General features: G+C 42.8%; 3 protein-coding genes across 4 annotated transcripts in view; 2 read left to right on the top strand and 1 right to left on the bottom strand.

Moving 5' to 3' along the window:
- The window catches only part of LOC119210043 (receptor-type tyrosine-protein phosphatase zeta), a 48,235-nt gene extending 45,411 nt beyond the window's left edge, over nucleotides 1-2,824 (top strand). For both annotated transcript variants that reach the window (XM_037459644.2, XM_037459645.2), the window contains one exon: nucleotides 85-2,824. In XM_037459644.2, coding sequence (XP_037315541.2) covers nucleotides 85-228 — 144 coding nt within the window. In that variant the 3' untranslated portion in view covers nucleotides 229-2,824. The remainder of the gene's footprint in view (nucleotides 1-84) is intronic.
- Nucleotides 2,825-2,945: 121 nt separating this feature from the next.
- On the bottom strand, nucleotides 2,946-9,690 carry LOC119210046 (HMG box-containing protein 1-like). Its single transcript, XM_037459648.2, has 13 exons — nucleotides 9,001-9,690; nucleotides 8,698-8,796; nucleotides 8,172-8,279; nucleotides 7,893-8,088; nucleotides 7,279-7,396; nucleotides 6,977-7,088; nucleotides 6,680-6,786; nucleotides 5,986-6,142; nucleotides 5,768-5,912; nucleotides 5,570-5,688; nucleotides 5,224-5,407; nucleotides 4,994-5,135; nucleotides 2,946-4,869 (listed from the first exon to the last, which is right to left on the bottom strand). The coding sequence occupies exons 2-13, from the start codon at nucleotides 8,780-8,782 to the stop codon at nucleotides 4,852-4,854; spliced, it is 1,491 nt and encodes a 496-aa protein (XP_037315545.2). The 5' UTR covers nucleotides 8,783-8,796; nucleotides 9,001-9,690; the 3' UTR covers nucleotides 2,946-4,851.
- A 203-nt stretch (nucleotides 9,691-9,893) lies between these two features.
- Nucleotides 9,894-24,612, top strand: pik3cg (phosphatidylinositol-4,5-bisphosphate 3-kinase, catalytic subunit gamma). Its single transcript, XM_037459646.2, has 25 exons — nucleotides 9,894-9,973; nucleotides 11,428-11,495; nucleotides 12,643-12,856; nucleotides 12,954-13,125; nucleotides 13,226-13,488; nucleotides 13,731-13,817; nucleotides 13,899-13,999; nucleotides 14,084-14,253; nucleotides 14,393-14,580; nucleotides 15,117-15,224; nucleotides 15,608-15,695; nucleotides 15,774-16,200; nucleotides 16,286-16,384; nucleotides 16,460-16,595; nucleotides 18,175-18,240; nucleotides 18,540-18,683; nucleotides 18,778-18,859; nucleotides 19,399-19,502; nucleotides 19,646-19,792; nucleotides 19,874-19,964; nucleotides 20,041-20,171; nucleotides 21,184-21,295; nucleotides 21,655-21,812; nucleotides 21,938-22,019; nucleotides 22,254-24,612. Exons 3-25 carry the CDS (start codon nucleotides 12,650-12,652, stop codon nucleotides 22,451-22,453), a joined length of 3,363 nt encoding a protein of 1,120 aa, XP_037315543.1. The 5' UTR covers nucleotides 9,894-9,973; nucleotides 11,428-11,495; nucleotides 12,643-12,649; the 3' UTR covers nucleotides 22,454-24,612.
- The last annotated feature ends 240 nt before the right edge of the window (nucleotides 24,613-24,852 follow it).

Raw genomic sequence — 24,852 nt, 5'->3', positions numbered from 1 at the left:
TATGAAAGGAAATGAATAGCCTTGTTGTTGTTTTTTAACAATAAAAGATGCTTCAATCTCCCAATTTCCATCCGGCCCCCACAGGAGCAGTACCAGTACCTGTACCGAGCTGTGCTGAGTCTGGTGAACAGCCAGGAAGACCAGAGGGCCCTGCAGAGTCCCGAAACCAACGGGTCTGTACCACTGGGCCAGACTAACATCGCTGAGAGTCTGGAGTCACTCATGTAGTCCCAGGCACATTTACCACACAAAACATAGCACATTCACAGACATTCTATCATGAAATCACACAGACGCACCAGCATGGGCTCAGTGCTCTGGGCCAATGAGGCCTGCCATGAGATGATCACCTCTGTGTCTGTGGTCCACTGAGCATGCGGCAGCTTTAGGCAGGTCTTTAAAAGCGACTAAGCTACAGAGGCCAGCAGACAGAGAGCTTATTTCTGATGTTAAACCAAGTCGGGTCGGATGAAGTCACCCAACGAGCCCCTGAGACGACTCGTCCTTTAAAGGAGAAACGGTATGGCACCGGCGATTTATCTTTGTTACTTATTGATAATACTTTACTAATGCTTTATAGATCAGTGGAAGCCCTGAGAAGTTTATTTTCTCAGTCTATTTTCTGTGTCAATGAGTAGGACTTAAGGACTTAAGAAAAGTTTTTTAAAAGGACTTCATCTACAAAAAAAAGTTTAGGTGAAGACGTTTGTGCATTTGGTTTTTGGTAAATACAATGTTTCCGTTGCTGCAACACTAATTTGGGCCAAAGAGATTGAAGCGCACCAATAGTCAGTGTTCTAAATTCATACAGGTCTAAACTCAAGGTGCAGATAATACATTAAGGTGATGTAACATTACTATTTTATTATTTGTGCTAATCTGTCTATAGGAAAAAGATGAATATGTTCAGTCCAAAAGGTTTCTTACCTGTTGTTGTTAGGTAATAAACATGTTTTTTTCTTTCGGAAATGAACCATGTTTCTGTTGCCAGGCTGAGAAACCTCCCTTTGATTGGTCAGACTGTTTTTGCCAGAAAATAGTGGGTCACAATATAGACCAAAATCCACTTAGTGCACTTCTAACTACCTTGTTGATGCTTTATTAGAAAGCAAACAACTAATGGGAATTTATTGATGAATTACCAAGATTTAGAACAGGACTTGTACAAAGTAGAATGTATACAAACCAGTGCAACCCAATAACAGGTCTATAAAGCATTACTAAGTTATGTTTTAAACATTAATAAACTCACTATTTACAATTCAGAAGCCCTCTAGGTAGTAGTACCAATACAATATTGGAAATATTTTTTCTCAATAATAAAAGGAGTACGCTTGATATTTCCAATAAATGACCTACATTGAATTCATAACTTCTGTCTATTAGCATATTTCTTTGATTAGTTGTGAATAAATGGAAATTTCAATAGGAATATAGATTGAGAGTCCAAATAAAAATAGAAATAAATACAAAATATATACAATATAAGAAACAAGAACAAGACTTAAAGGTAAAAAAAAAAAGAATGTACGAAATGTTATTCCCCTTAGGCTTGTTTTTCTCCATATTTTATGCACCGCACATTAACCAGCACACTGTGTGGCTCAAACTACCACGTTTCCTTATTGAGAGTAATATTTTGATTAACCAAAATCTATAGAGGGCTCACTTGTGACACTAAATTGACTGCTGTTGAATTTCTCCGTTCATGTCTTGTGTCCACTGGCTCCATGGTCTCTGGTACCCCGTGCCTTTTGTAGTTCATGTTATTGTACTTTAAAGCGGTTTTGATACAACAACTGTGTGACTAATATGCCAAAATAATGACCTGTGATTTTTTTCTATTTTCTATTGCGCTTATTACTTTCATATGTCAAAGTTAAAGAGAAGATCCAATGTCAGAAGTTTTGTAAAAGCTGCGATTTCAATGGTATTCCACAATAAGTCAGTCTGTTGAGTATCAAACACGACGGCCCACCAGAGCTGCTGCTGAATTTGTGTCAGTTAACAACGACGCAGCTGGGGGGGGGGGGTAGTTTCCAAGATAATTATGAGATAAAAGATGAAGATCATTTTTGGATATCCTCTAAATTAAAGAAGTAAATTTGTGACGAAAGAAAACACACAGATTATCAAGAAAGTCTATTTATAGGAACCATTTACAGGGTAAAAAACTTCTCATGTATTTCTTATTTTAATTGCTAACCAGTTTTCTTAATTTAAAGAAAACATCAAAACTCCAATTCCCCTGCTCCCTTTGCCCCACGAGCTACGTCTATTCTCCTTCCGAGCGAGCCCCAACACCCCCTTATGTGTCACAAAAGACCAATCAAACAATATTGAGGCTTCTATATGTGGCTATTTTGCATCCACCCTATTTAGAGCACATCTGGGGAAACAACTGCCTCAGATGGTGATTCACACCCGATCTGACTGGAATATGTAATGCTGTGTAAATTTCCCCGATTATACATCAAAAGGCCAAATTACTGTTTGTTTATACTGTATCTCTATATATATTTTCTATTTTACTATATAAAAAAAGTGATTTTCTAGTCATTTACACATATACATTATAATGGTGTGGAAGGTTTGATGATTTTAGCCTGGAAATATTGCTCATGTTTATAGTTTTACTGGCATGTTCTCTCTTTCTATCTTTATGATCACAGTAGCAGCTTAATGTCTTTTCCTTTATCTCCAGCCATAAACTGGTGCAGTGTGTAAATAGCAACAAGTCAACAAGCAACACCAACCGTGTTTATGATTTTCAATTTGTTTCTTTTTCCAGGAGGGAGAAGTAAATAAAATGTTGTTTTTCGGACCCAAACTATTCCCTTTATTTTATTAAAGAATCTCAAACTCATAGAAACTAAGGCTTATCATGATTTTATTCATATTATGATACACTGTATTGAATGGTCTCCCCTGATCAACTTGTACAATGACACAATAGTAAGGACAAACACAAGTTAATAATGAATGCACAAACATAGGTTAACAAGAATTAAGTCAAAACCAAAAATATATATTTCTATATAATCATATTAATGTTTGTCATGACACATATTATTCTGTAGCAGTCACGTAAGATAAAGTGTGTATATAGTGCATTAAGAATAAACCTTGTTATGCAGCGAGATGATTATGAGTATTCTTTTCATAAGAAACAAGCACTTAAACCCGATCGCTGCCTTCACTCCGCTTTCCACTCACTCCTCTGCCACAAACTCAGGTTCATGTGTGCCGTGCTTTTGTTAACATTGACTCACTTCTTATGAGGGTGTTTCTAATTTTTTGTTGCACAATAGCCATGTTTCAAACTGAAACTATACAATTAACAAAACATTTCTCTTATCTGTAACAAATATGCAACTATTATTACTAACATCATTCTGAGGCGCATGTAAACACAATATCCTGAATTAAAACACGGCATCTTTTATTTTATTCGGATTTCTGATCATAACAAATGAAGTTTCTGGCTATAAATTCTCTGTTGATCCACATAAACTTTTTTGCCCCACGCCTTTAATCTAATCTTTCTCATTGCTAAAAGCCCCTCAGTGTGCACTACACCCTGCCTGACAGAGGCCAGATACTGTTTAATAGTCAATATCTATTTTTGACATGAAGTAAATCCTTCAAAAGTCATTGGAGAAGATAAAACAGGTATTTTTTCCTTTTTTCTTTGAGTTAACCATGATCTTTTTCTTGCTTTCCCCATTGTTGGATTTTCTCAGGAAACAAGACAAACACAGATACAATGACTCCGTTTTGCTACTTACTCAATCGAGCCTTAACTGTATCAATGCCTATTTGATTATACACAATTTACGGATACTTTGATGAAAACACAGCTAACTCATTGTACTATGGCACATGGAGATGTTCACACTTCAGCATGTCGCTGATGTTTGGTCAATCAAATCTTGGCATTGTCCTGCTTCTTTTTGTGGAAGGACAGTTGTCTGCAACATATCAATTTTGTATCTTTTGTGACAACCAATATTAATGATCGTAAAAGCTCCAATTAAAAAAAAGGGAGAAATGTTATCGCTTGTAACTATAGTCCAATAACTATAGTGGAAAATCCGGCACTGCGTTAACTCTTTCAAGACAAACTATTACTTGTACTTTCTCAAGAAATCTGCTGGTAAAACAAATAAATCGGTTTAATAACTAAACATCGTTATTACACAAGTGCCAGGTTCAATTATGTTGCCTTGTGCAATACATCAAGGGCCAATGCAAGTAATACAGGCAAGAAAATACTTAAATAAATTTCTTTATATATAATATATAATTTTGGGAAAATAGCTACATCGTCTACTTTACATAAAATGTTAAAGCACCACAACTTCCACCTGCTTCAAGCACGTGATAGGAAACTCTCTCTCTCTCTCTGTCATTGGCTTATTCACTCGTACTGTGAGGTGGAAACAAACCCCATTCCTGAAAAACACCTCACTGACCTGCGGTGTTACTGCGTTTGGGTCAAAATATCGTCTGGTGAGGGACGCTGCGGTGCTCTGCAGTAGGGGGGCATCTTTTCATAGCTTCTTAGAATCACTTTAAATGCGCGATGAATGATGCCTCGTTGACATTTTTTCACATTTGGCACCTTTTAAAAGCAAGAACAAAATGTCTAGAAGAAGTGCGGACACTGGTGCTCGTTTTCCTGTGAGACATCCTCACTCCGTGGTCAACAAACTAGAATGTTGTGGCATCGTAGTGGGTCACGCAAAGCTCCCTTTTCCATGTCACTTCTGAATATGTGTGTGTGTGGGTGTGTGTGTGTGTGTGTGTGTGCCCTGTCCTACAGACTGTTCTCTCTTCCTGTCTGAAGCCTCAATTTCCCTGAGAGCCCTGTTGGGACAAAGAAGATAATCTAGACAACAATATAAAGCACTGGTTTAAGTAGTGTTTCTTTTTCTGTGCGTGCATGTGTATACACATGTGTGTGAGTGTGTCTGTGTGCGTTTGTTCTTACAGAGTTGGTTCGTTTGCGTTTCCAGCAGTCGGGGTTGAGTTTTTTCTGTTCGTCTGCGAGGGCTTTGGCCTGCACGGTGAACATCCGCCGCTCTTCACTTCGCATTTTCTTCCAGTGCTCCCCGAGGAGGACGCTGATCGCTCTGCAACACACACACACACACACACACACATTACCCTCCGGCTACAGCACAGCTCTGCAGCACACACGCAGACCCGGGGCACACCCACCTGTTGTCCTTGCCCGGGTACATCCGCGTGTACTCCACCCTGGACTTCTTGGCAAACAGCATGAAGGCGTTCATGGGCCGCTTGCACTGAATGGCCGTGGCGGTGGTGCTTCCTGACGCGCCGGCTTGCTGGCTTTTGGTTGGCTTTTGACGGGGAGAGTGGGAGGGACCGGGAACGATGGAGTCTGCAGGTTTTAAGCGGATACCACAAGTTTGCTTTTTTTGAAATGCATACTGTTTCTCGCTGGAATTTTTAGATTCCTGCGAACTGAACGCTGCCTGTTTTCGATGTTTGTGCTGACTCCCTCGGAGGACTATCTTTACACAGGACGTGTGTGGCGCGGTACCTTGTGATGCGTCTCTGTCCGGAGAAACAGCCCCGCCGCTGGACTGTGAGGCCCGCCGGCGTCTCGCCATGCTGCTCAGCATGTAAACGGCGGAGGAGTCCAGAGGGGTGAAATCGTAACTGAGGAGGACACACAGGTGTAAAAGCAGGTGTTTCACTCTGACGCCGCTGCTCCGGCCTTACAGAACAGACGCTTTACCTCCTGAATGTGTCGAAGACCAGCGAGTCGTCGGTCTGTTTGGCGTCTCTGTGTCCCGGAGGGAGGCACACGTCTCCCACCTCCATTTCGTAGCACGGTATCCCATAACGCACCACTGTCAAGCTCGGGTGAAATGACGACCAGCCTGCCAGGAAGCAAGACGCAGAGTGTAGCGACTGTAGAAGGCATCGGCTTTGCGTCCTCGCCGGTGCTCCTACCTTTCTTTTTGACGTAGAAGGGGTGGTCAAGTTGGCACCGGGCAGTCACGGTGGCGTGTTCAACCGCGCCGGGGTCAAAGGTCAGCTGAAGGAACGCCTGACCTGACAGCACCGTCTCTGAATGCTCCACCAGCTGCAGACCCTCGGAGCCATAACTCTGCAACGCAGCAAGCAGTGCTTTTCTTTGTGTGTGTCCCCATAAGGTGCGGTGTGTGAGAAACGGTCAGAACTTTAGTTTGAACTTTCAAAAAGTGAACTAACATCATCGGCAGAATGCGAAATGGTTACAGTGTTGACCTCGTGTCAACGGCGTTCTACGTATTGTTTTGCTGACATGTATACTGAAATGAGCACGCTAACCAGCTAGCCCCGACGCCTCCTGAGGCAATAGGGCACATATGTCAAACTCACGGCCCGCTGGGGCCCTGTCAGCCATTTGACGGGTCGGACTGTCGGCGGACTGTCAGCGTGGGCTTTGTTATTATCACTGAGGGTTGTAGATTTGAATTGTATGCACCCATCAGTAGAAGTAAACTGCTGCATGTTTCACATTGTACCCATGGTTTATACAGATTGCTGCTGCTGTTAGAAAATACAGCACATTAAAAAACAGCACATACAGCAAATACAACAGATTGACTTACATTGACAAAGTGAAGGTAAAGTGCAGCCACTGGCTTCTTGCATAATGTACCTTCAAAGAGCCAGACTGCTCTTCATCAGAGTCTTCATGGGCTGAGTCCAGGTCCTCGACGTCCTGCCACTCCACGTTGGAGCCGCGGTGGAAACGCAGACGAGTGCCTGGTGACAGAGGAAAGCCGCTGTGAGGTATAAACAGTGCTTTCCTTCCTGGCAGAACTGCCCAAACGCGTGGGGCAAACATTTTTATTTTTATATTCCTCACTTTTTAAGGGAAGAAAAAATGAGATAGCAGCAAAAAAATGTGTATGTGTGTCTGTATGTGTGTGCGCGCTTGTGTGTGCCTAACTACCTTTGAGAAAGCAGTGCCAGGCTGTGGGTGGACAGGAGATGCTCCATCCCATGTCTTCATCATCAGACAGGGAGGATCTGGTCGACACCACAGAACCACATTCGCTGCTCTTCTGTGGAAACGGGGAGCGTTTGTCAGGCTCGACTCAGGAACTTCACAGCAGCAAAAGAGTTTTTCCCAAAACCACCGGCAGGACTTTGTTGCCCCGGTGAGTGGAGTCAGGTCCACTGTGTAATACCTGATACAATATTTATATTTCTTTCTAATTGTGCAGGCAATTAGGAAGGCAACGCGAGGCCTACCCTGGCCCGCCGGCGCTGCCTGCCGTGACCTGTGGGGGGCGACTGGGTGAGAGACGGAGGAGGCCGGGCGTATGAATGTAGATTGCTGCTGGTGCTGGAGAAGCAGGCCGAAGAGGAGCTGAAAAGGACACAGGCTCATGAGTGGATTGGAGGCTCTGACATGGAATTAGAAATGAAGGACAGAGGGAATCTGGAAGGGCGATTTAGAAGCGGTGGTTTTCTTGTGAGGTTGCAGATGCAAAATTCTTTAATATTGTCATTGGGACGAATTTAACTATAAGGTAACATTCTGCTATTGCATACATTTTTAGAGGGACTGTTCTCCCAAAAATAACAATCAATATTACCGAATTCAAATGCTCACAATATAGTCGCAATATAAATCTGTGTTTTCGAGAGGGTGAACTTTGCCTTGAAACCTGATTATAGACTTTTTTTTTAATTCCCGTTTTAGAACCAAAAACATTTGATCTCATTAAAGCAGTTTTACCAGAATGATATTGCATGTCCCTGAGGGACAGGATTTATCACTGCATTATAAAACAGATTGTGTGAAGACGACACATTCACACCTGCCTTGATAGCGTCATTGTTTCAGGACTAAGCGCGCCCACCTGCTGTTGGGAGACTCTCGTAGCAGTGGGCTCTGAGGTCCGGTGGCGATGTGAGCCAGCTGCGTCAGCCAGCGTGTGTCCGGAGGCTGAGCGCCAGCATGTCGCTCCTGGTGTGATACGCCCACGTCCACCTGGTAGACAGGTGGCGCCGCTGGCTCTGCCTCCTCCCGAACTTCCTGCAGGTCTGGGAGGTCGTCTAAGAGGGAGAAAAACAGAGTTTTTATAGTAAAAAGCAGAAAAAAGAACTTTGTCTATATGGCATGCATGTGTCCTAAGTACCGTATTCCATGTAACTGTCACTGGTGGGGAAGCCAGGCGAGGAGGAGAGGCGTTCCTCACAGCGGGGCAGGTCATGTGACTCATCTTCATCTGCATCCATCATCACTCCTGGAGGTAACACCAGACAAACAACAGCGTAGTAAAGTAGACTTAACTAGATTCCCAGGATGCATTGTTGTTAATTTCATCATGGATGTTGGAAAAACTATTATTATTAACAATTATATATTAGATTCACCTCTTGATTAAAAACGTAGAATAGCAAATTATTTGGGTTTGGACAGTAATGGATAATTTTTTTTTTCTAAAAAAATATTAATAGAAGGGTTTTATAAATCAATTGATATTTGTATATTATTCACATTCAGCTACGAGTCATAATTAGTGAATCATCATATATGTGTATTTATTCTTCATGAAGAGAATGAGTTAAAACAGGTGATTTAAGTTCCCCCAAGAGCGTGTTGTCGTTGTTTACACTGCGTGGGAATGCGCGTTCACTGCGCGGCTGCTGCGCCGGTTTTACCTGCGTGCTCGTCCTCAGAATAACGCCCGCTGTGACGTTCGGGGTCACCAGAAAACACAACAGGGGTCACCACCTCCCACACCATCGCGTCCTCGGGAGCTGAGAGGAAATGACATTGTTGGTAGAAAATATATGTTACAGGTATAGCTAAACATTACTGTTAGCGGCATTGGCAGGCTCCCATGTACTAACACACACGCACAAAAACGTGAGTCTCCAGTGAGCCGTGACGTATAAGCTGTACATGGTCGTGGTGACGTAAATGACACATAGGGTGATGTGAGACAACACGGGGCCGCTTACCTAATAACACAACGAGGCACGTTGTCTAAGCTCCAGCCTGTGGACTGGTTCACTGTGTGTTGGATATTGTTGTGTAAAAAACGATGAAATATTCCGTTTCAAACACGCAGACAATATGAAAGAATGTTCCATTTAATCTGTGGGACAATATTCTCGTCATGTGACTCCCCTCTTGTTTATAAACTTCGATCCTGCACGCATGCGCACCAGAGAGCCCATTCATTCAACGTCCGGCGATAAGATATTTTTACTTAGTTAACAATAAGTAAAACACCAACACGAAGATAAAGCTGTTTTGATAGATGGACTCTTACTACATGATACGGCTGGCCACCCGTTTCAACTTAACGCCACAATAAACGTCAGAAGGTGTCCCGAAACAAAAAGTGACGTTGAAAAATTGAAGTTACGTCGACAAAAGAAAGGCTTTAGTCTGGCTGCCTAAATGAAACATGTAACAATTGGGTGTTTTTAAAAACATTGAAATGGTTGAGCCATTATGTTGCGAAAATGCTCCTAGAACAAAACAACTGGCGTCAACAATGAAGCTTCACGGAGAGCGCAACGGAACTGCTTTTATGGTTAAAAAATACACGGTGTCAGTTTCACATTACGACTCGTGTGCCAAGTTCGATGGAAAATCATTCAATTGCCGTAATTACTTTTCAAACTCGACGCTTTAAAGCCAACAGATGGTTTCAGTGAAGTTAACTTAACTCACCCAAACGGTCGCCTTCTACGGGACAGGAGGCGGGTATAAACACTTTGTCCTCAGCGGTCCTATTGGCTGGACCTGATGTCAATCCGCGGTTTGTCTCATCCCCATTGGTCGGTTTGTTACAGTCATTGCCACATCAATAAACATAGGGAGGGTTAAAATAAGGAAAGATGGCCAAACTGAAAGTGACGATTCAAAAACACCTGATCAAGACAACGATGAGTAGAAAGTATCTTATTCCTATCTTACAAAGTGGTAAGTTTATGTAATCCCTATAGTTCTAGTTATATATTTATCTGTGTTAACTAATTTGAAAAGGTAAACAACAAAAAAGAGCTAAACGTTCTAACACATTCACACTTGGGCCTACAAAGTTGGAGGTATTGATGTGTGACGATTAAACAAACCTGAAAACACTGAGAAAAAAAACAAGTGGAGCAGACAAATAACCTTCGGATATGTAACTGTCATATATCTAAGCAAACTAATAACAAGTCAAGTAAGATAAATGGTCTTCTGTGTTCCAGACAGACGTTTGCAACCCTTATATAACAGTTTGTAATACCCTTAAGTAAAACCCATCAGAGTTATTATATGTTTTACTGCTGCAAGCAGGGTGAACCAGTAATTATGCAAGGCCACTTATTTAGCGGAAGGAGCCAAAAACTACTCCGGTAGAAACACACTTTGTAATATCGTGTAATGTAATCAATTATTGCATAGCATAAGTAATGATAAAGCACAATGCTGGGTGTAGTGGAGATGGTCCTAGAAGGAGTTAGGAGTTGTGTTAGCAGTTTTCTGCTCTGTGGATCACGCCAAGGTGTCTGCTTGATGCTGGAGGAGCGGCGACATGAGATAGAACCGTGAGTTTTTTACGTCCTCCAGTGGTCACTGTTAGGAACTGCACCACAGCGGCTCACATCTAGTTGGACAACATTATAAGGCAACACTTCTGGTCAATCCTTTCAAAATAAATCAATAAGCACCAATAATAAAATTATATATATTATAATAAATAATCTTTGAATGAAATCTAAAATGTTCAAACAAATTATAGATCATCATATATAATATTCATGTCATTTGCTCTCTATTGGCCAGAGACTACAATTATTAATTACACATTATTTAATATGTATTAATATAAATGTATATCCGTATCAATAATAAGCTTACATAAAAATAATCATTATTAATAATAATAAGTATTAATTATATTTTTTATTGTATTGATGAAGTGGCCACAATAAGGAAAGGGAACACTCAAATCATCATAGCAATCATGACTGACATAACGCCATGATCCTTCGACCAGACATCTTCTCTTTTCTTAACTCGTAATATAACAATAATTTAGCTTCTGTCCGCATTAGTGTTAGCCTTGTTATTCTCATGTGTGCTTCTAATCCACATTATAATCGACTCTAAAGTACTTTAGGACTTATTGAAAATACATACATATTGAATGAAATATTCAACTAACTTTGAGTGGCTTTAGTTAAATATTTTTTTGAAAACCAATAGGCGAAAAATAATTTACATAACAAAATATTCGTGCTTTTTTTTTTAGGTGTTGCACTTTATTTTGAAGATAAAGGCCGGATGTTGGGTATCTGTAAACCTGGGAGTTTAACAACTTTCCTGTATACGCGCAGCGGACTTTGCCGGACTCTCCTTCCCTTTAACACATTTTACTCTGGTTTTAGGTTCGTTGAGCACAAATGCCGAAACTTTACCTCACAGCTCTGGGTCTCTTTGCCGGCTGCGTCCGTTGGTGAGTCATACAAACCGGATCTCATGTTTTTGTTTTACCAAATTGACGCCTCTCCTTATTATGGCAGCTGTACCGTTACACTCCCCAAAGACTAACCCGTCGCGCTACGGGGGGCTTTCGAAAGTTGAATTCACTCCGAATCAAATTTTTCTAAAATATTGCACTTTATGCTAGGATTTGGCATCGAGTGTAGCGACGGATATTTGCATCCATGCGAGTCGAGTTTTGCTTCCTGCTTTTCAAAGCTTCCTCTGCTGGTGTGAAACGAAGCAGAAGGGAAACTCCATTTAGTGACTTATGTCCCTCAACTGCGATCTGTTGAAAATCACTGGAATAGAACTTTTTTTTTACCCAACACTGCTTCTTGTCGTATTGCTCGATTCTGTCACATAAATTAATGTACTTTTTACCTCTAGAATTATTGTTATTGGATACCACAGGAAAAAGAAAAACAAGCAACAAGAAAAATAAGCAGGTCTTTTCTTTAGGACAGTATCAGTGAATAACCTTTTTAGTTAGTTAATTAATACTTTTCAATAGTCACACCTAAAATCCACCAACAAACTATCACAGCTCATATCGAACGCAATGTCAGAAGTTAAAGTCATCCCAGGAGAGAAAAGGGACATTTCACTCGTTTGTCTCTCAAACCCATTTCATATCTTTGTATATACGTTTATCTCTGAGAGACTCTCATCCACTCAGGTAAACAACAGAGGAGACATTAAATAAACAGTCAGCTATTACAGGATTAATTGTGCTGAGCGATGTAAGAATATCAATAATCATTATTGAAAATGATTAATAAATAGAGCATATAAGCCATTGATTATTCAAAAAAGAAAAATAATAATTCATACATTCCAGCAGTTTATCCATTTACTATTCACTTGGATTGTTTTCCAAATTTTAAAAGTCATCCAAAGAAGACTTTGAACAGCAGTTGACCCAAAGGTCAAAGGTCACAGTTCAGTATTCCCTGATGGCTACGTGGCTGGTATTAGAAATATCTACCTACCTATCAACACTCTTTCGTTTATCCGGTAGTGAATTATTTGCATTGTTGGCACTTAACTGCTGTTAACTAAAGGAAGATGAGATGAATGCGGGGTCATGTCACGAATGTCTTCTGTCGGTCTCCCACCAGCTAGGTGATGGACGGGCAGCAGAACCAGCTCAGCGACGAAGAGCCCAAAATCCTGCTTGAAGAGACCCGGAGGAGGAGACGAAAGAAGGCCATCTCATCGTCCTCCCTCCCCTCCATGGATCAGATCTCCGTCGAGTTCGTCCTGCCCACCGCGGCGCGCGGCGGCACCGAAATTCTGCTGCTGGAGGTCGCCGGAAACTGGACGGTGGAGCAGGTCACCTGATCTCCGGGTGTATCCTCAACACCTGTGTTGGATTTTTACTATTGATGAATATTGAGAAATATTCTGTGCCACGTCCCGTTCCCCGCAGGTGAAAGCTCAGGTGTGGCTGAAGGCGGTGACTCTCAACCTCTGTCCGGACTTCTACCAGCGGTTGTCCCCCGACCACTGCATCCTGCTGTACCAGAAGAAGGGCAACGTGTGCGAGATCTACGACAAGCACCAGGTGTTCCAGACGCTGGACTGCATCCGCTACTGGAAAGGTACCATCCGCCCACGGACCCCGCAGCTGAAACACAACTTGTTGCCTGGCGACCACGTCAAACCCGTCTGTTTAAAAAAAAAAAATGTGTTTCTTCAAAGCCCTCAAGAAGGACGTGGGGCGGATCCAGCTGGTCCCGCGTCCACAGCCCGCAGACGAGTCTCTGCACTACCAGAGCTACCTGAACTACCTGATCGGCTACGACGTGACCGACGTGAGTAACGTGCACGACGACGAGCTGGAGTTCACGCGCAGGAAGCTGCTGACGCCGCGGCGCATCGAGCTGTCCGACCGCGATGCCAAACTCTACTCCATGGACCCCTGGGTGGCCCGCAAGCCGCTGCCCGAGCACCTGCTCAGCAAGGTGTGTGTGTGTGTGTGTGTAAAGGTCACGCCCTACATGGAGTTACAAAAATCCCTCGCCAGAGCTGTTGTTTTGTTGGACCATCCATCCAAAAACATTCTTATTTCCAGGGGATTATACAGAAAACAAAGCAGACCTATTGAATTGTTGTTCCATTTCTTTCTTTTAGTAATACCTCCATCTTAAATCTTTCAATCTTTCAATGTTTTCACTTTCCTCGGTTCATTCGTCCCTCCTTTCAGGTGAGCAACTCTCACATCCTGTTGGTGATCCACATCAGCACGGCCAGCCAAACCATCAAGGTCTCCATCCAGGACACGCCGGCGCAGGTGGCGGGTGTGAATAACATAACATGTCTTTTTTTTCTTTTGTCACTGCTCCGCCTTCTGACATCTTCCCATCCTGTTCAGGTGTTGGGGAGCTTTTTCGCCAAGACGGCAAATAAGAGAGTTTTGCTGGGCATTCCTGAGAACATGTGTGAGGCCGACTTTGTGCTACGTGTGTGTGGAAGGTATGTAAGAGGCTGAAACTCACCATAACTCCATAACATAATAAATACACTTTGTTTTCTACAATTGATAACATGCTTGCACAGGGAGGAGTACCTGTATGGGGATAAACCGCTTCAGGACTTCAACTGGATTCGCCAGTGTCTGAAAGACGGGGACGAAATCCATCTGGTTCTGGAGTCGCCCCCTGACACAGACCTGGATCTGGTCCAGAAGGAGGACTGGGCACAAGTGGACGACTGCACTGGAGTCGCAGGTAGTCGGTTAGATTAAAGCTCGGGGGGAGGGGGGGGGGTTAGGTTGCTTTATTACAGATCGCGACATGTAAACACATTTGCTGCAGCCGAGAGCTTCTTTCAGGGGTAATAATTATCCTGCTGACTCGTCTCTGTCAGGTACCCATGAGCAGTTGACCATCGACGAGAAGGACCATGAGCGCGTGTTCACCGTCTCTATGTGGGACTGTAACAGGAAGTTCAGAGTGAAGGTGCTAGGCATCGACATCCCATTCCTGCCCAAAATCCCAGAGTTCATAGTCTTCATAGAAGCCAGCATCTTCCACGGCCAACAGCTGTTAGCCCAGGTAATCAAAGCTTTTAAGAACATCTGCTGATCTATAATGATGGATGTGCTTAATATGATACAGTTTGATGTGGCTGCTCCTTTTGTTCTATTGTTCTTCTTTATTTTGAAGAAAAGAGTCTATGCTTATTTTATATACATTTTTTAGATTATGATGAATGACTAACGTCAGCGCTAATTTTGGCTTGTACTTTAACTGACAATAAAAGCAACTTGAATGAAGTTGCAAGCTGCAACAGAAGGAAACGTTGAAATGAAATCTGTTGTGCGTGAAGGTATTTGGAATCCAGCAGGAGAATTTTGAACTCATCAAATGGATATTCAAGCAATAATGGCGATCATAACTTCATTTTGAAGTTGCCTTGTTTTGGTTATAATGGTCACAAGGTCCTCTAACTTGTCTTCAATATCAAGACAAAACCATATATTTTGGACAGTGAACTGTCCGTAGAATGATCATAGCTTGAAACCACATTCTGCAAAGAGAGTACGTTTTGGACAGCAGATTCAAGTTTAACCCGCCCTGTGCTGTGTCAGGAGAGGACGTGCTCTAAAAACTTCAGCGATGAAGTTCTGTGGAACTGCTGGTTGGAGTTTAACATAAAGATCAGGGATCTGCCTAAAGGAGCACGACTCAACCTCCAGGTAAACCTTTAACTTTACAGCCATTGGTTGTTACAACAATCACTTTTCATCATTTGAAAATGTATATGTTATGGCAGGAAAGAACTTTGTTAGAGTGGTTAGTCTTTGTATTATCAAGGCTTTTCTGTGACTTTTTTTTGGGCTGATAATATTGAGCATTGCGATATTTGGTTTTGTGATACTGTGTTTATTGTTGAAAAGAATATGGATTTAATTAATACCTTTTGGCCCAAGTCATTATGTTTTTGGGGTTGACAGTTTTTCTAGTTAAAAGGAAATCTCAATGTATCACCTTGCATACGATATACTGGCTCATGCCCCGTGCATTGTGCTACGCTGCCACATTCTTTCCTATTCCCAGTGCGGCTATTTCTCCCTCCCAGGTGGTCTGTGGGAAGCAGCCTCAAGCGGCAAACTCCAAAGGAGCCTCCGCCTACCAGGATAACGCAGCGGGAACTGGCAGCCATGAAGGTAAGCTGTCGTTTGGTCCGCCGACGTTGCCACGCCGACCGCATCCCGACCGAGGCCCGCATTCGCATTGTCTTTCAGGAAAGACCAAGAGCCGCCTCCTGTACTACGTCAACCTGCTGCTGATTGACCACCGCTCCCTGCTGCGCCAGGGCGAGTTCATCCTCCACATGTGGAAAATGCCGGAGAAGAGCGAGGAGAGCAGCAGCAGCATCAACGCGGACAAGCTCACCTCGGCCACCAACCCGGACAAGGCCTCCGCCATGGCCGTCGCCATCCTGCTGGACAAGTACTGTTACCCGGTGGTGCTGCCCAAGAGCCGCAACCTCGTGGGCCGCGACGCCAAGGACGAGGAGGCCGAGGGGGGCGAGCGGGGTCAGAGGGAGATGCCCAACCACCTGAAGAAGCAGTTCGCGGCCATCGTGGCCACCGACCCGCTGCACCCTCTCAGCCCCGAGGACAAAGAGCTGCTGTGGCACTTCAGGCACGAGTGCATGCGCGACCCCAGGTACCCTTTTCCTCTTATTCCAACTAGAAACGGGCGACCAAATGTTACGTCGTTGGTGATATAACTTTGGTGATCTAATCTTCAGGGCCTACCCAAAGCTCTTGGGTTCGGTGAGGTGGGGGAGACAAGAAGACGTTTTGGCGACACACCGGCTGCTGGAGCGCAGCAGCGCGTGGGACAGCAGGTAAACGTCCCTCCCACGCCACCGCAACGCACACGCGTCCCTCGGTGTCCTTTCACCAGTCCTTGTCCTCTTCAGCGGCCTGGACGTCGGTCTGGCCATGCAGCTGCTGGACTGCCACTACTCGGACGCCCAGGTCCGCTCCATGGCCGTCAGGAAGCTGGAGACTCTGGAGGACGACGACGTGCTCAGATACCTCCTGCAGCTCGTACAGGTGCGTCCTCCAGTGTTGTGCCTGAACGCGTTCATTGAACTATAATCATGAACTCGTTCATATTTTGGGCAAGCGTGGACTGAACGTACTGTATTAATGCCCGATGAACGTTACTGTGAACTCGTTCATTCTGGTGTCTGTGAACGGCACGTTCTTTCAGGTTAACATCGTTCAATGGGATGCCAGATTTCTATAGAAAACACACCGTAAACGCGCTTTAATAAGTAGCGGAAAAAAACAAAAGCCTCCAGTGTCGCACCGCACATGCGTCATCCAAAAAAAAAAAGAAATGCATGGAGGCGACAGCTGCGTGTAGCAAAGAGGCGGCGTATAATAATTTAATGAGTTTTATAAAGTTACTGACAAGGTCGTGAGGATGGGAGGAATCTGACCTTTCTTTGCAAACATTTGTACCTTAATGATAACTGTCATGTTTTTATTCCTTATTTAAAAAAGAGCATTCAAGCAGCATGTGTGTGAGAATGTACTGTAGGGGTGAACTCTGCAACTGCTGCTTGTGTGGAGTGAATGGACAGCAACATTAAAGCAACAAAGGGCAAATGCTGTCCCCTCAATGCTAATGTGAACCCTGGTTGGATAAGGATTCAAAACTGGATATGAAGATTAAATCTGATGCATCGCTTCAGTGTTAAAACTGATAAAATTATTGCTGTCTGTGGTTCTATATGGGCTGTGGCAATAATTTTGAAAAATAATAGCTTGCAGCAACATAAAAAAAAAGAAGTGAACTAGTTGGAACTGTGAACAAATATTTTGAAGTTTGAACTATGAACTGAACACATTTTAAAATTTGTGAACTGAACTTTGAACTAGTTCATGTAGAAAGTGAACTTTCCCAACACTGGCGTCCTCCCTGTTCCATTGGTTTCAGTGTCACGGGCTGCTCATCCGATACTCGCTGCGTGTTTGTGTCCTGACATGTTTCCAAAAGTTAGTCAGCTGTGGTCAGCTTTGCATATGAATTATGAGCAGAGGCCAACAACAGGGCCCTTTGGTCTGGAATGACGCACACCATTACGGTGCCATGTCTGAAAGGTGAGCTTTTTGTGCAGGGTGTCTTTCCAACATGTATTCGCACTCACAGAGTGAGGCTCTGCTGCCTGAATTTAAATTCTCTCAAAAAGAAAGATAACTCGCGTTGCAAAGGTGTCCAACTAGTTACATCCACAATTCCACACATACTGGCTGATTTTCATAGAGGGGAGAGCAGGAGACGAGACAAAAAAACAGAACAAGTGTGGGAGAGTAGAGTACCAAGGCTGTTATCTTAACTATATTTAGTATGCAAATGAAACCTTACCCTGCTATCTGTCTGTCTGCACCTCTAACCTTTTGATCTGTTCTCCATGCTTCCTTCAGTCAATATTCAAATAGTCCTCCTGTATCTGAGCACAATGCGCTCTTGTTTTCACTGCATTTCCTTTTCCTGCCACTGTCTGCTTCCTGCCTCATCACTCTGGACATGGTGCCTGGATTTGAATTGTCAAAAAAAATGACATATTGGATCCATTCATTCAAAATATTTTTGTGTGTGTGTTTGTGTGTGTTTGCCCTGCAGGCGGTCAAGTTTGAACCGTACCATGACAGCGCCCTGGTCAGGTTCCTGCTGAAGAGAGCTCTCAGGGTAAGTAGGACCAACATCTGTGTCTTTCTTTTCCCCACTGTCTTCCAGTGTGTGTGTGTCTGTGTGTGTGTGTGTGTGGATTCTTGTGGTTTCTGTCCCTCAGTCCATTCATTTGTGTGTGTGTGTGTGTGTGTGTGTGTTCTTGTGGTTTCTGTGTGTGTGTTCTCCAAACGCTGAACAGGTTTCATCAAATATCTTAAGCATCCAACTTTGCCTTTTGAACATTTCCATGAACTGAAGTTATGCTACTCGTGCTTTTAAAGCCATGCCTCCTCCTCTTTGTGGTTTTCTCTCTACAGAGTAAGCGAATTGGCCATTTTCTCTTCTGGTTCCTGCGCAGTGAGATTGCCCAGTCCATGCATTACCAGCAGAGGTATGCTGTCCTGCTGGAGGCCTACCTCCGAGGCTGCGGTGAAGAGATGCTGCAGGACTTCAGGAAGCAGGTGAGCTGATGCCCAGTGTGCAGCTCCTTAAATGCTGCAGCGTCACACTGTTCAGCTCCTTGGGTCACTGACGTGATGAAGTGATGTTCTTCAGGTGGAGATGACGGAGGCTCTGCAGAAAGTCACCCGCGAGATGAAGGTCATGTCCGCCGACAAGTGCGACGTTACTCCACAAGGTGACGAAGGGCTGCAGAATAACCTTTCCACTGCAACACGTGATTCGGTTACATCATCAGTGATGAAGAGTCACTAAGTCAATTGAATCAAGAATTCTACCTCATTACAACTTTGTTGCTACTTTCCATACCACACCAAATAATATTCTTTTGACTCCACCACATTAGGAATAAATTAATTAAAAAATGAAAACAAATTGCATCTTATGGTGGCATCTTCCCACCAATAATAATATTGAAAGAATTAACATATATTACATACTAAAGAGCCTATTTAACTGCAGAGCAAATACTTTTACTTTTGTAAGTCTATTTTCTTCTTGTATACACACTTTTACTCCGCTAATTATTATTAGGTAATTTTTACTGTTGTAGCTCTGTGGCGAAGCTGCAAGACATTCAACTTCTATGAAGCGTCTCTCTATATCCCCTGAATTGCATGAGCTCCTTCCATAAATGTAGCATAAATAAGACGAGTGGATTCAATTAAGTCTGCAGTGAGACTAAGCTGTGTGTGGCGTGTGTGGCGTGTGTGTCAGTGGTGTTCCAGTTGCGTCAGAAGCTGGAGACTCTGCAGTCGTCTGGTCTGCCGGAGAGTTTCAGGGTCCCTTACGATCCTGGACTGAGAGCTGGAGCCCTGATGGTGAGGGACCTGCGCACACACACACACACAGAAGAAAAACAATAATAACCAACTTGAAAAAACAGTTTTGTGATTGCAATAAAAGCAAATGAAAAGTGGACGTGAAGGTGTGAACACCTGCGGTATGAACGCGGCTTGTGCAGATTGAGCAGTGCAAAGTGATGGCTTCCAAGAAGAAGCCGCTGTGGCTGCAGTTCAAAAGGGCCGACCCCACCACTCTGTCCAGGGACCCCATCGGCATCATCTTCAAAGAAGGCGACGACCTCCGACAGGACATGCTCATCCTGCAGGTGAGCGCCGGCGCTGCCTCTGTGGCCCAGCATGTTATCGAGGAAAAAAAGAAAAAAGAACTCCCTCTCGTGTCCCTTCAGATCCTGCTGATCATGGAGTCCATCTGGGAGACCGAAACGCTGGATCTGTGTCTGTTGCCCTACGGCTGCATCTCCACTGGGAACAGAATAGGTGAGATACTGGAAAAGGAATGAGTTTATTATGAAAAGCCAATCTTAGACGCCCCCTTCAATCTGTCTTTCTGCAGGTATGATTGAGATTGTGAAGGACGCCACCACCATCGCTAACATCCAGCAAAGTGTCATGGGAAGCACCGGGGCGTTTAAAGATGAAATCCTCTCCCAGTGGCTGCGGGATAAGTGTGTCAGCGAGGACAAGGTACACATCGCAAACCAGAATGGTTTTCATCAGAAACCCAGTAACAAAACGAGTTGCAGAACCCTTTGTCTCAAACTGCGGCTCCGTTTATCAGACGTCACAGGAAGTCACGGTGTGACAGACAGGAAGGAAGCAGCCCACGAGGGGGGGTTGCAGCACAAACACACCGCTTTGTGCTCTGACACATGCCACCCCCAGAGTGTGTAAATGTTAGTGCTCAATTTTTCTAATTTGGATCTTTTTTTTCATCTGTTAGCGATAATGATTTAGGAAAGGTCACTCAACACTGCTCTGCAGAATGTTTATTGTCTGGTACACATTAACACACTATTTACGTTACATTTACAGGGACGGATTCAACTAAAGGCGATAATTACTCAGGTTGGCACAGCTTGGAGTCGTCCACTTCACGCCACCAGACGGGCGTTCCATTCTATTCTTATTCAATCTAATATTTCAAAGTAGAAACTTTCCTCTCTGGGAACCTCTAGGTCACGGCCCAGTTGTTGGCCTAGTTCAGGGGTCGACTACCCGCTGCTCCTGAGCCGCATGCGGCTACCGAGCTCCTCTCTTGAGGCTTCGCAAAGAAAAAAGACATGAAATTGTTCTTTTTTTATTTAATTTCTGGCACGGTGGGCAATATTTCGAAGGGAACTGTTATTATCTTGAAGTATTCTTAATACTATATTTGTCAACTAAAATGTGCGTCACATCATATTTCTGTTGGAATAACGTTTGCTAAAAACAACAGTGCCCAGCTTCTTTGGGAAATTACATTTCAGTTTTTTGAAATAATAACATATTGTTTGACCAGTTTTCAATGACGATGCAGGAAAAAATGGGCTTAAAGCTCCCTCGGGGGGATGTCAGAGTATCGAGAGACAGACTAACAGATTATTTGTTCTTTTGTTTTAATGGGATTTGTAAATGAAATAGGGCATGTACAGAGCTGCAGTTTGTCTGTGAATGGTGACAACCTCGATGTATGATGGCGTTCTCTCTCTCTTTGTAGTTCCAGCAAGCGGTGGAGAGGTTCCTGTTCTCCTGTGGTGGCTACTGTGTGGCTACCTACGTTCTGGGTATCGGCGATCGCCACAATGATAACATCATGATCACTGAATCTGGTAATGACATCTTATGTGTGAACTTTCATCAACTTTCATTTATTTTTAAGGCCTATCACTCATTTCTCTGGTCACAGGGATCCCATAAGTGAAAATGTGACTCATAAACATGCACACAAACACAATACAAACTGAACCATATTTAAATCAGTGTTTTTCAGTTTGTATATTTAATTCAAACCTTTTTCTGTAAGCGTTTGTAAAAATCGAAATAAGCAACAATAACCGAGATACCAGGATTCATCCAATCCTAATGAAACCAGGCTCAGTGTTGCCAATTAAATGTATGCACTTCTATGTCGAAATGAAGTGTGGCGTTCAGGAGATAACAAACACGTATGTCTTTTGTGTTTCTGCAGGGAATCTCTTCCACATCGACTTTGGTCACATCTTGGGAAATTACAAGAGCTTCATGGGGATCAGTAAGGAGTGGGTTCCTTTCGTTCTCACGCCAGACTTTCTGTACGTCATGGGAACGTCAGGAAAGAAGATTAGCCCCCATTTTCAGAAATTCCAGGTGCAGCAATGGGGATATTTTGTTTTTGTTTTTTATGAGAATACCATAAAAATGTGAGCTGAACTCAGCCCCTGTTGCTAAAAGATGCATTGGTCTGCTTTCCATCCCCTTCACATTTGTCTCAGGACGTGTGTGTGAAGGCTTACCTCGCCCTTCGGCATCACACCAACCTGCTCATCATCCTCTTCTCCATGATGCTAATGACCGGTATGATTTTGTGGGCCCTGTTCACAGCGCAACAAAACCAATCTGTTACCATTTATAATTCCTCCCAGTTAAGATTTGTATCTAAAACTCACTAATTAACTCATCCAGTGTTTTTTTTGTCATTCTCTTATTTAAAAGAAGACAGAACGAATCAATCAAAAGTCTTTCAGAGGAAACTAAGGACAGCTACTGATAAATGCTTGTTGGTGTGGCTTTTATTGTTATTTTTAACAGGCATGCCCCAGCTGACCAGCAAGGAGGACATTGAGTACATCCGTGAGGCACTGACGGTTGGCCGCAGCGAAGACGAGGCCCAGCGCCACCTACTGGACCAGATAGAGATCTGCCGAGAGAAGGGCTGGATGGTGCAGATCAACTGGTTTGTTCACCTGGTGTTGGGGATCAAACAGGGTGTAGAGAAACGCTCTGCTTAAGCCTCTGCATTATTAGGAAAGATTACAATTTTCTTCAGGGATATCCGTTTTATATGTGTTTTTTTTAAGTAAATCTTTGGGCAGGTGACTGAAAAGCTTGAGCTTTTTTTGAGAATAAGTGCAGGTGCTTTACCAAGATATTGGTAAAAAGAGGCTGGATTTTCTCAAGCAAAGCCATAGTGATTTGAACCTTCATGCATATAAACAAGATCCATACATGCTAAACTAATGTTATTAATTCTGCTATAGTGACTGTTTTTATTGCACTGCTTGGACCAAGTCAAACATGGACGCAAAGCTCAATGACATTTTTAGTGGGTTTTTTCTCATTGTCCTAGTCTTTAAACAACATTACTTCTCATTTCCACACATTTTTGCATTTTTTAAATGGGAAATGACTGCTAAAAACAGTGAGTAAAGATTTTGGTCAAATTAAAAAAAACGTAAGAAACAAACCAAAAAACTTTTGTTATCCCTTGAAAAACCAAAACTACTTCTAGTTTCTAGTTGTCATATCTGCTGACACATTTCTCTCACCTTTCCTTTGCATTGTCTTCATTTCAAATCGTAATACGTAATACACTGTTTATTGGACTCTCACTGAGGTAGTGCTGCACTGTCTGGGTAATTGTATTTGGGAAGATCAGTCTATTCAAATAGTATATATTTATAACTGTTGTTACAGGCTCATTTCTAGGTCTGTTGGTCACGTTTAGCACATGCTGGTCAGTGCTGTGGTGACGTACAGTAGACGGTGGAACTACATTTGTCTATGTCTACCAATGAATTTGATATTTTCATTACATTATTAAGACAATGCAAAGTGAAAATTATTCTGTACAAGATCACTTATGTCTTAAATATCATATGTTTATCATATCATATCAGCTGTTAAAGCAAACTTTAACAGAGTGAAAGCTTGTTTCTTGTGTCATTTTGTTGAAATGAATTTCACAATTAAACCGAAATCACATTTAGATACTGAGGCGGTTTACTATAAAAGGCAAAACAAAACTCACTATTATGGGGTTGTAATCACAGATTATTGTTATTTTATATAGGAGCAATTTATTTCCTAGAGATGAAAGCTACAACAAGCTTCATCAGTTTGAAAGACTTTTAACACTTTCATAAAAAAGGTATTAAACATTTTATTTTTAATGTCTGTCTGTTGTCTGATATGACTGTAATTTTTTTAAATCATTTATATTGGAAATACAATGTATACGTAATGAGGTCAGGCTATTGAAGTTATCTTATCGGAGTTATCAAACTTACTACCTGTTTGCATGTAATACCTAAAATATTGCACATTTCTATCCATCATGTCTTTCCTTTTTACATGCTTGTCTGAAAAAGTCCTCCAATAATAAGGAAAAAGAGGTTCCTGACTCATTTAATATATAAACAGTGATAATCAATATTTTCCACAAGGTGGCGCAACACCATAAGCCTTCTCCTTGGGATACAGGATACAGACTATCACTATCAAGCCTCCTCTCCTCTGCTCCTTTGCCTCCTTCTACCCTACTCTTCCTCTAATAATTCTTCTGTTCATTCCTGTCAGTTCCCTATTCATCCCTACATATGCTCCTGTTTTTCTCTCCCACTCTTTTCCAGTGCAATTAGAACAGGAAAGGTACATGTGGGTGTGAGTGCACTGCACAAGAAACAAGTGTCTTTCATGCCACTTAGTGTTGCGGCTGTTATCTGCTGTGTATGTTGTGATGTACAGGGTGTTCAGTGACTAAATGGATTTGGACAGATAAGTCTCTTTATTCCCTGTGGCTTTAAGGCCTCCCCCCCGCTCTTTGTTACCCTGCTAAATGTAAGCTTTTTAACAAGGAGAATGCATTTAACCTGGAGATGAGGGGAGTGAAGAGAACCAGATGTGAATGAATCGCAGAACCTCTTCTCGCTTTTTTACTTGTTTCTCGTTAACATTCCTATTGTTACAGATATAGGTCTTTATGTTATAATGTAGCGTGTCTGAAGTTCCAAAATGTATATGGTTCTGTTACTGTTAGTGTTGCGCGGACCAGGGTTGGGGTGCCGCCCCTTCCGGGGGTTTTGGGCGCGAATGTTGGGGGGTCGGGTGTGCTGGAAGACCTGTGTTTGGTTGGTGTGAAGAGAATAAACCCAATTCATTATAAACCTGGCTCCTTATTGGCACGGAACGCTACAATATGAAAGCCTTTAAACCTCTTCCAAAAATCATGTCTATTTCACAATGTTGTTTTTCAGTAAAATAAAACATTTGCATAAAGCAAGCCAATCTCCTGTTGATAAGAGCATTAAAATGAGAAAAAAATAACGGAAGGGACATTAAGAATAGAATGTGATTAATTGTGATTAATTTTGAGTTAACTATGGCATAAATGCGCCAAAAATATTGTAAT

The sequence above is a fragment of the Pungitius pungitius genome, chromosome 2, assembly GCF_949316345.1.
Source record: "Pungitius pungitius chromosome 2, fPunPun2.1, whole genome shotgun sequence".
Classification (NCBI taxonomy): domain Eukaryota; kingdom Metazoa; phylum Chordata; class Actinopteri; order Perciformes; family Gasterosteidae; genus Pungitius; species Pungitius pungitius.
Note: the sequence above shows the minus strand (reverse complement) of the source record. Positions and strands in the feature narration are given on the sequence as shown.

Excerpts from the sequence above, each read along its gene's own strand:
- pik3cg (XM_037459646.2), top strand. The coding sequence starts at position 12,650 with ATGGACGGGCAGCAGAACCAGCTCAGCGACGAAGAGCCCAAAATCCTG. Across the intron at positions 12,857-12,953 it reads GAAACTGGACGGTGGAGCAG|GTGAAAGCTCAGGTGTGGCT; the intron begins GTCACCTGATCT and ends CGTTCCCCGCAG. Across the intron at positions 16,596-18,174 it reads ACCTCCTGCAGCTCGTACAG|GCGGTCAAGTTTGAACCGTA; the intron begins GTGCGTCCTCCA and ends TTTGCCCTGCAG.
- LOC119210046 (XM_037459648.2), bottom strand. The coding sequence starts at position 8,782 with ATGGTGTGGGAGGTGGTGACCCCTGTTGTGTTTTCTGGTGACCCCGAA. Across the intron at positions 6,143-6,679 it reads AGCAGTCTGGCTCTTTGAAG|AGTTATGGCTCCGAGGGTCT; the intron begins GTACATTATGCA and ends GCTGCGTTGCAG. Across the intron at positions 5,136-5,223 it reads TACCCGGGCAAGGACAACAG|AGCGATCAGCGTCCTCCTCG; the intron begins GTGGGTGTGCCC and ends TGTGTGTTGCAG.